Below are 9,784 nucleotides of genomic sequence, written 5' to 3'. Positions count from 1 at the left end.
TTAAATGTGCTTAAATTGCTTAGAATCGGTTTTAGAAACCTTGAATATGCCACATAAAACATGTAAATGGTTTGAAATGACAAGTTTGGTTCCGTAGTTCAAAGTTGGGCGAGAAAATGTCATTTTAGGAAAAATATGACCTATAACGACCAAATAGGCCTTAGATGTGAATAAATACATTTGAATGTGACTTGGCAAGTTTAAACTAACCTTATGAAACATGTTCTAAGTTTAAAATCAGCCCCTACGTGATTTAGTTGAAAAATGGGACCGAAAATGCCTTATTTAGCATATATATGACCTATATCGACCAAATATGACTTAAATGTGCTTAAATTGCTTAGAATCGGTTTTAGAAACCTTGAATATGCCACATAAAACATGTAAATGGTTTGAAATGACAAGTTTGGTTCCTTAGCTCAAAGTTGGGCGAGAAAATGACATTTTAGGCAAAATATGACCTATAACGACCAAATAGGCCTTAGATGTGAGTAACTACGTTTGAATGTGACTTGGCAAGTTTAAACTAACCTTATGAAACATGTTCTAAGTTTAAAATCAGCCCCTACGTGATTTAGTTGAAAAATGGGACCGAAAATGCCTTATTTAGCCTATATAAGACCTATATCGACCAAATATGACTTAAATGTGCTTAAATTGCTTAGAATCGGTTTTAGAAACCTTGAATTTGCCACATAAAACATGTAAATGGTTTGAAATGACAAGTTTGGTTCCGTAGTTCAAAGTTGGGCGAGAAAGTGTCATTTTAGGCAAAATATGACCTATAACGACCAAATAGGCCTTAGATGTGAATAAATACATTTGAATGTGACTTGGCAAGTTTAAACTAACCTTATGAAACATGTTCTAAGTTTAAAATCATCCCCTACGTGATTTAGTTAAAAAATGGGACCGAAAATGCCTTATTTAGCCTATATATGACCTATATCGACCAAATATGACTTAAATGTGCTTAAATTGCTTAGAATTGGTTTTAGAAACCTTGAATATGCCACATAAAACATGTAAATGGTTTGAAATGACAAGTTTGGTTCCTTGGCTCAAAGTTGGGCGAGAAAATGACATTTTAGGCAAAATATGACCTATACCGACCAAATAGGCCTTAGATGTGAGTAACTACGTTTGAATGTGACTTAGCAAGTGAAAACAAAGCTTATGAAACATGTTCTAAGTTTAAAATCAGCCCCTACGTGATTTAGTTGAAAAATGGGACCGAAAATGCCTTATTTAGCCTATATATGACCTATATCGACCAAATATGACTTAAATGTGCTTAAATTGCTTAGAATCGGTTTTAGAAACCTTGAATATGACACATAAAACATGTAAATGGTTTGAAATGACAAGTTTGGTTCCGTAGTTCAAAGTTGGGCGAGAAAATGACATTTTAGGCAAATATGACCTATAACGACCAAATAGGCCTTAGATGTGAATAAATACATTTGAATGTGACTTGTCAAGTTTAAACTAACCTTATGAAACATGTTCTAAGTTTAAAATCAGCCCCTACGTGATTTAGTTGAAAAATGGGACCGAAAACGCCTTATTTAGCCTATATATGACCTATATCGACCAAATATGACTTAAATGTTCTTAAATTGCTTAGAATTGGTTTTAGAAACCTTGAATATGACACATAAAACATGTAAATGGTTTGAAATGACAAGTTTGGTTCCGTAGTTCAAAGTTGGGCGAGAAAATGACATTTTAGGCAAAATATGACCTATAACGACCAAATAGGCCTTAGATGTGAATAAATACATTTGAATTTGACTTGGCAAGTTAAAACTAACCTTATGAAACATGTTCTAAGTTTAAAATCAGCCCCAACGTGATTTAGTTGAAAAATGGGACCGAAAACGCCTTATTTAGCCTATATATGACCTATATCGACCAAATATGACTTAAATGAGCTTAAATTGCTTAGAATCGGTTTTAGAAACCTTGGATATGCCACATAAAACATGTAAATGGTTTGAAATGACAAGTTTGGTTCCGTAGTTCAAAGTTGGGCGAGAAAATGTCATTTTAGGCAAAATATGACCTATAACGACCAAATAGGCCTTAGATGTGAATAAATACATTTGAATGTGACTTGGCAAGTTTAAACTAACCTTATAAAACATGTTCTAAGTTTAAAATCAGCCCCTACGTGATTTAGTTGAAAAATGGGACCGAAAACGCCTTATTTAGCCTATATATGACCTATATCGACCAAATATGACTTAAATGTGCTTAAATTGCTTAGAATCAGTATTAGAAACCTTGAATATGCCACATAAAACATGTAAAAGGTTTGAAATGACAAGTTTGGTTCCGTAGTTCAAAGTTGGGGCGAGAAAATGTCATTTTAGGCAAAATATGACCTATAACGACCAAATAGGCCTTAGATGTGAGTAAATACCTTTGAATGTGACTTGGCAAGTTTAAACTAACCTTATGAAACATGTTCTATGTTTAAAATTAGCCCCTACGTGATTTAGTTGAAAAATGGGACCGAAAACGCCTTATTTAGCCTATATATGACCTATATCGACCAAATATGACTTAAATGTGCTTAAATTGCTTAGAATCGGTTTTAGAAACCTTGAATATGCCACATAAAACATGTAAATGGTTTGAAATGACAAGTTTGGTTCCGTAGTTCAAAGTTGGGCGAGAAAATGACATTTTAGGCAAAATATGACCTACAACGACCAAATAGGCCTTAGATGTGAGTAAATACCTTTGAATGTGACTTAGCAAGTTTAAACTAACCTTATGAAACATGTTTTAAGTTTAAAATCAGCCCCTACGTGATTTAGTTGAAAAATGGGACCGAAAACGCCTTATTTAGCCTATATATGACCTATATCGGCCAAATATGACTTAAATGTGCTTAAATTGCTTAGAATCGGTTTTAGAAACCTTGAATATGCCACATAAAACATGTAAATGGTTTGAAATGACAAGTTTGGTTCCTTAGCTCAAAGTTGGGCGAGAAAATGACATTTTAGGAAAAATATGACCTATACTGACCAAATAGGCCTTGGATGTGAGTAACTACGTTTGAATGTGACTTAGCAAGTGAAAACAAAGCTTATGAAACATGTTTTAAGTTTAAAATCAGCCCTTAGTTCTTTTAGTTGAAAAATGGAAGCGAAAATGTCTTATTTAGCCTACCTATGTTTTAAGTTTAAATGTGCTCAATTTAATATATTTGTTATGCATGGGTGATAATCATTTTAATTCTTGTAGGAAAACTATGAAAAAAATGTTGCTGAATGTGTTGAAAAAGGCATTGCTAAAGATCCCAACCAAATCTACTTTGAGACAGTAGGTGGGAGAAAGAAGGGAAAGGTCCCCGGGCTAGGGAGTGGAGACTCTCTATACTTTGCACCATCTAGAAGGGGTGGTAGTTCTTCTAGCTCATACACCCCATCTATTTATTCCCAAATGTCATCTCGATTGGAAGAGACTCAACAACAGTTGACCCAAAAATCCATTGAGCTTGAAACAACAAAAAATCAGATGTTAAAGGCTATGGAGGACGATCTACTTTTGAGGCAAAGGGAGAGAGAAGAAAGAGAAGCAGAGCGACTAGAGCACCAAAGGGAGATGGAAAGGGAGAGACAAGAGAGAGAAAGGGAGAGACAAGAAAGAGAAGAACATGTCGCCCAGATGAAAAAGGCAATGGAGTCTTACGAGCGGATGTTCAGTCAATGTACTGGTTTTCCTTTCTCGCAGTCGCAGGACCCTCGAGATCCAACCGGCGGCGGGACACCTTTGTGTTAGGTAGTTAGTATTCTTGTATTAGTTTGAACTAGTTATAACTTTTCGTATTAACATGTTTGAACAACATTATGTGTATTATGAATCTTTGTTGTATGACTTTGAACAGGTTTAATATTATAACATCGAGCAGGTTTCATACGATTTTACAGAATTTATATAAATTCGTATATATACAGGCATATATAATATTTACAGGTACATATATAATATTTATACAGGCATATAATACAGGTATATATGCGATTTTACAAAATTGGCTGCAAATGATATTTGCATAATTACCGACCGCAAAGGCAGTCACAAATTTAGTGACCGCCACAAAAGCAGTCACTAATTTAGTGACCGCCACCAAGGCAGTCACTAATTTAGTGACTGCCTAGGCGGTCACTAAATTAGTGACTGCCTTGGTGGCGGTCGCTAATCCTGTCGGTAAATTTTAGCGACCGCCTTCCAGTTGGAGTTTCCTAAATTACCGTCCAGGTGAAAACTGACCGCTTTTTTGCGACCGTTGGCGGTCGCAAAATCTTTTACCAACCGTTTTTCGCGTTTTACCAACCAATTTTAGCGGTTGGTAATTAATCAATTTCTTGTAGTGATGGTGGCTGATGCATTAGCCAAACAAGGATTACAGCGTATGGACAATTTCGTTGCATGGTTGTAACAAGAATTCTAGAAAATCCCTATGCTTCTATTCAGTACTAGTTGTAACATCTTGCCGATTTGGCTGTAATGGGCCGCTTTGGCTATTGGGCCACCGAAACCCAATAATAAAACAACTCTTACTATATAAAAAAAAAGGATATAATTAGATGCACCTAATTCTAGATACATTCGGTGAAATAATATTTGACGGATTGTTATAGAAACAGAACTCAGAGGAGCCGATGAATAGTACGTGTTGCTTAATGAAATCTGTTGTCAATTCAAGTAAATGATTAAAATGCTTGTACCTTAATAATGATAAGATAATGGGGGTCTTGAATTCAAATTACGGAAATGAAAACTGAAAGTGACGCAAATAAATAGTATGAATAAGAGTGTCGGAGAGTGTGAAAGTGTGGAGGATAGTTTATTATTTTTTAAGGGGAAATTAAAAGTGAATTTATATAAGCTAAATATTATAGTTTCCAATTTAAATCATAAATACATAATCATGTCATGTCATCATTGTGGCACAGCTTATGCGACCTTTATCATTTTCGAAATAAAGATAATATGTTCTAAAAAAAATGGAAATACTAGCTTGCAGTGACGATAGAACTTCAATTCCTAGAAAGTTCCCTCACTAGTTGGGTATTTGTATGGAAAATTGGCAATCTACGGAGTACTAATCTTAGTCAATACATATACGTATTGTCGTATTCCAAAATTATTAGTGTTAGTGTAAGTTGACTGACTTTAGTCAATTGCATTAGAAGTCTATTAGAGTATTGAAAATTTTGTTTTGTTTTCTTGTTTTCCTATTTTTTTCCACATATGATGAATCTATAAAGAAAAATAAGCAAAATAAAAAAGAATCTAATTTGACACTAAGGTATGCGACGTACAACTGACACCATTATTCGCTGTCTATTTTGCACGTAAGTAGGCTTGATCTAAGAACGGTCTACTATGTGGATAACACATTTGAAATTTTGGGTGGTTGAGATATTTCAAAAAAAAGTAAATAGAGTTTGTGGCAATTGATCGAGTAGGTAAGACCCAATTCACATTTTAATTTGCTGTACTAATAAATGATTATTTGTTGCGGTTGAAAGGTCTCCAAAAATTAATTTCATAGAATTTTCAATTTGTTGCAACGACCAACTACCCATCCCATACTACAGTATTTGAATTATGGAATTTTCAATAGCATTTTCCGTGAATTTACATACATAATTCATGTGACACTTAGTTCAACTGTATTTTGCTTGGTTCATTGATCTCCTATAAAGTCATGTCATTTCACCGTTCATTTCACACCACATTACAAATTCCTTCCCATAATTTTGTGTATTCTCTTTAATAACTTAATACAAATACTCGATTGGTATCCCTATATGGCCCAAACAACACCCAATCACACTCAAACTGTATCCGGATGGGCGGCGCATGATTCATCAGGAAAGATGACTCCTTATGTCTTCAAAAGAAGGTGAATTATATATCTTTTTCTTTTTCTTTTTCTAGATAGATTTGGTAACTTCATAAAGAAAGTCTTGACCATTCTTACAAAGTGTATGATTACGATTTATAAATGTACAAGACTTTTTGACTAGGTTAGTATGTTGTTGAGTTGATTACTAATTGAGTTATACGAAGTACATACGTACACAATTGTCATTTTTTTTTTTTTTGAAAGCTATATTTTGAAATTAAATAACTAATTATTTTAAGTTCTTAATCGAGATTAAGTTAATTAAGGAAAGTATACATGTACACTTTTGGTAAGTCTAAAGTTTTATTGTGGGGAATGTTTCTACAATTAGGAACATGTCTAGGATTTGCGTAAAGATGGCACCATATAAGTGAAGATAAAAGGAAAAGTTAGGCTCGTGTTCTCTCAAGTAAACATGTTAGTATGTTACCATATATTACAAAGTTTATGATGTTAACCTGTTATGATCTTTTATACTGATAAAATTAATTGGAATGTTAACCATGAATAGAGAAAATGGAGTGAATGACGTGACCATCAAAGTGTTGTACTGCGGGATGTGCCATACCGATCTCCACCATGTTAGGAATGATTGGGGAATCACCATGTACCCTTGTGTTCCTGGGTAACTTAGCTAACTAATCACATATCATTCTTTTAATTTATCAATTTTCTTTTAAACTAATTTACTAATTACACTTGTATATTTGGTTAATAGGCATGAAATAACGGGATTAATTACAAAGGTAGGAAAGGATGTGGCAAAGTTTAAGGTTGGAGACAAAGTTGGAGTTGGTTGCTTAGCTGCTTCATGCTTGAACTGTGAATTTTGCAAGACTTCTCAAGAGAATTACTGTGATCAAATTCAGTTCACTTATAATGGTATTTTTTGGGATGGTAGCGTTACTTATGGTGGATACTCCAAAATGCTGGTCGCTGATCAAAGGTACGTACCAATGTGACATACGTACGTGTAGTACATTATTTTTACATTGGTAATGTTATAACGAATTAATGAGTAACATTTGTTAAAACTATATATATTTTCTCCGTTTCTTAAATAATGAACCATAATTGATTTCACACTTTTAATTATCTCGAATTATATATATTGGCGTTCTCTAATTGTTTTCAACATTGCTAGGTATGTCGTACGCGTACCGGAAAATCTACCAATGGATGCCGCCGCACCAATGTTATGTGCTGGGATCACGGTGTATAGTCCCATGAAAGATAGTAATTTGTTGGATTCAACCACCAGTTCCAAGAAAGTCGGGATCATCGGGCTTGGTGGTTTAGGTCATGTTGGCGTTAAGTTTGCTAAGGCGTTCGGTCACCATGTCACCATCATCAGCACCTCCCCTTCTAAAGAGAAAGAGGCCAAGAACAGACTTGGTGCTGATGATTTTATTGTCAGCACTGACCCCTCACAAATGAAGGTACTTCTTTTCTGAATTTCATACTATTCTCTCCATTTGTAAATAACACCCCCTCTGATTATTTTATGCATTTTCTTCCCCAATATAAAAATATCAATTTTTATGTAAATGTTTTTAGATTAATTACAATCCATAATTTCATAAAATATACTTATGATTATAAATAAATAATAAGAGATATTTAATGGTTAAATAATTGTCATACATATTTTGTGAAATTTAATTTGATGTGCGTATGTTTGATAGGCAAAAGTAAGGACCCTGGATTTCATATTGGATACGGTATCAGCCCACCACTCACTTGGACCATATTTAGAGTTATTGAAAGTGGAAGGAACCCTTCACATTGTGGGTGCCCCTGACAAGCCCATGGACTTGCCTGCCTTCCCTCTCATTTTTGGTATGGTTGCCCACTTGCCTTTACATTTAACAACATATCTCAATTAATTATTAGATATTTAGATAGATCATTGATCATTGTCTGGCACAACTCAGTGTCATCTTTATATCATACGAACTGTCAATGGTTCAAAAATGAACTCCGGCCCTAGCTAACTTGTGACAAATATAATGGCAGGGAAGAGAACGGTGAAAGGGAGCATGACCGGAGGGATGATAGAGACACAAGAAATGATGGATATGTGTGGGAAATACAACATAACTTGTGACATTGAGATGGTCACGCCGGATCAAATAAACGAAGCACTTCAACGTCTTGCTAATAATGACGTTCGCTATCGCTTTGTCATTGACATTGCCGGCAAGTCATCTAGACTTTGAATTTCCTTTACCATCCATGTTAATGTTAATTTCAGAGTTCCACTTTTAGCTAAATACATTTAAAAAATATGATTCTTATTAAATGGTTAATTGCATACGTAATTATGTGAGTTTGTGACTGTGCGAGCGATATGTAATTTTGTAACATATTTGAGATATGTTAATTTAATAATTGGCTGATTGTTGGCCACCACATATAAAATCAATAAATATATCGTTATATTTTTTCTTTTTTCTTTTTTCGACTATGTCAACAAATTTCGACATACAGAGTATATGAAATATATTGTCATCTAGAATTTTATCCGGTGCCAATAATATAAAATATCATTGGAGAGTTGTCGATGTGTTTGTATTACGGAGTAGTATAGATTATTGGATTAAAACAAAGAAGTATTATCATTTATTGCATTATTAAGTAGATATATTATGAAACTTTATTAATGTAAACTTTTCCGTTTTTGTCAAAATTTTTTTTTTTTTAAGAAAACTTAGTAACAACAAACAAAGGAAAATGCGTAGTATGACCTAACCGCCTAAGAAACTATGCTGTTTCTTACATTTGCTATTTTTTTTTTTTTGCATTTCAGGTAAAGAATGAAGTTGAGAGCAAAATCATTCATGTTGATGTCATAACTATTGGTGGAAGACTGGAAGCTAATTAAAGTAGGGTTTAACCATCATAGATTGTGGAATTTGAAGTTAATGTTTCATATTTCTATTTCAATATTATGGACCGGATTATTGTCTTTAGATTTTAAACTAGTTAGTGCCTTGAGTGACGCCCCAAATAGTAGAATAATGGATAATTAGATTATTATATATCATTCGTTTTTAGTCTAATTTAATTTGTTAGATTACAATGTATCTTTGCTTTGAGTATGCTTTAATAAATTTTATCATGTAAGGATTAGTAACTCGTAAAAGTAATGACTAATTAGTGACGCGAGACTATTAAGAAATGATTCAGATCACTTTTCTAATTATATTGATTTATAATATATTTTGATCGTATTATAAACAACAAAATGAGTTGTGGCATACTGGTTAAAATATGTGACAACAAGTGAAATTAAGGACACAATTTCGAAACCTATAAGTAATATTTTTTCACGATCAAGAAAATTCTGAAATAATACAAGTACAAATTCCAATCGGGTTGAAATTCCCGTAAAATATTTCCAACGGGATGCAAACCCCAGAGCAAAATTTTAAATTTAATGGGTTGAAATTCCCCCGAATTATTCCAAATGCATATTTTCAAAAAGGTTAAAAATCACCATATTAGCCAAGCTGCAAATACAAAAGCCAAAACCCCAAATTAGTGGAGTGGCACTAAGCTTCAGTCTAGGTCTCATTTCATATGCATGTATATCATCATGTCATGTGTCGGGTGTGATCTGGTCCAAAATCATTGCATATGTTCCTAGGATTCATGAGGCTCTTTGGATACGTCGTCAAGGAGAGAGACCGAGGAGAGTTCCATCATCAGTCCTTGCATCTGTATTGCCGATATTGAGTGGGAAACAATTCTGCCTTTAAACCCTCCGTTTTAGTGTACCCCATTCCAAGAAACTCATTCAATGGAAATAGTCGAGCAGATTACGCAGCTCATGGCTACGATGGCTAACTT

General features: G+C 34.0%; 1 protein-coding gene across 3 annotated transcripts; it reads left to right on the top strand.

Moving 5' to 3' along the window:
* The first annotated feature begins 5,523 nt into the window (after window positions 1-5,523).
* On the top strand, window positions 5,524-9,077 carry LOC110776457 (probable cinnamyl alcohol dehydrogenase 6). 3 transcript variants are annotated; one of them, XM_021981023.2, is made up of 7 exons: window positions 5,582-5,929; window positions 6,444-6,557; window positions 6,651-6,878; window positions 7,077-7,371; window positions 7,618-7,771; window positions 7,949-8,131; window positions 8,742-9,077. In XM_021981023.2, exons 1-7 carry the CDS (start codon window positions 5,835-5,837, stop codon window positions 8,750-8,752), a joined length of 1,080 nt encoding a protein of 359 aa, XP_021836715.1. In that variant the 5' UTR covers window positions 5,582-5,834; the 3' UTR covers window positions 8,753-9,077. The 3 variants fall into 3 exon arrangements, with proteins under 3 accessions (XP_021836714.1, XP_056687812.1, XP_021836715.1); XM_021981022.2 differs by having other exon boundaries at window positions 5,524-5,929; window positions 7,949-9,077; XM_056831834.1 differs by lacking the exons at window positions 6,444-6,557; window positions 8,742-9,077 and having other exon boundaries at window positions 5,544-5,929; window positions 7,949-8,386.
* The last annotated feature ends 707 nt before the right edge of the window (window positions 9,078-9,784 follow it).

The sequence above is a fragment of the Spinacia oleracea genome, chromosome 6 (genome assembly GCF_020520425.1).
Source record: "Spinacia oleracea cultivar Varoflay chromosome 6, BTI_SOV_V1, whole genome shotgun sequence".
NCBI lineage: Eukaryota > Viridiplantae > Streptophyta > Magnoliopsida > Caryophyllales > Amaranthaceae > Spinacia > Spinacia oleracea.
This window is presented reverse-complemented; position numbering and strand designations above follow the sequence as displayed.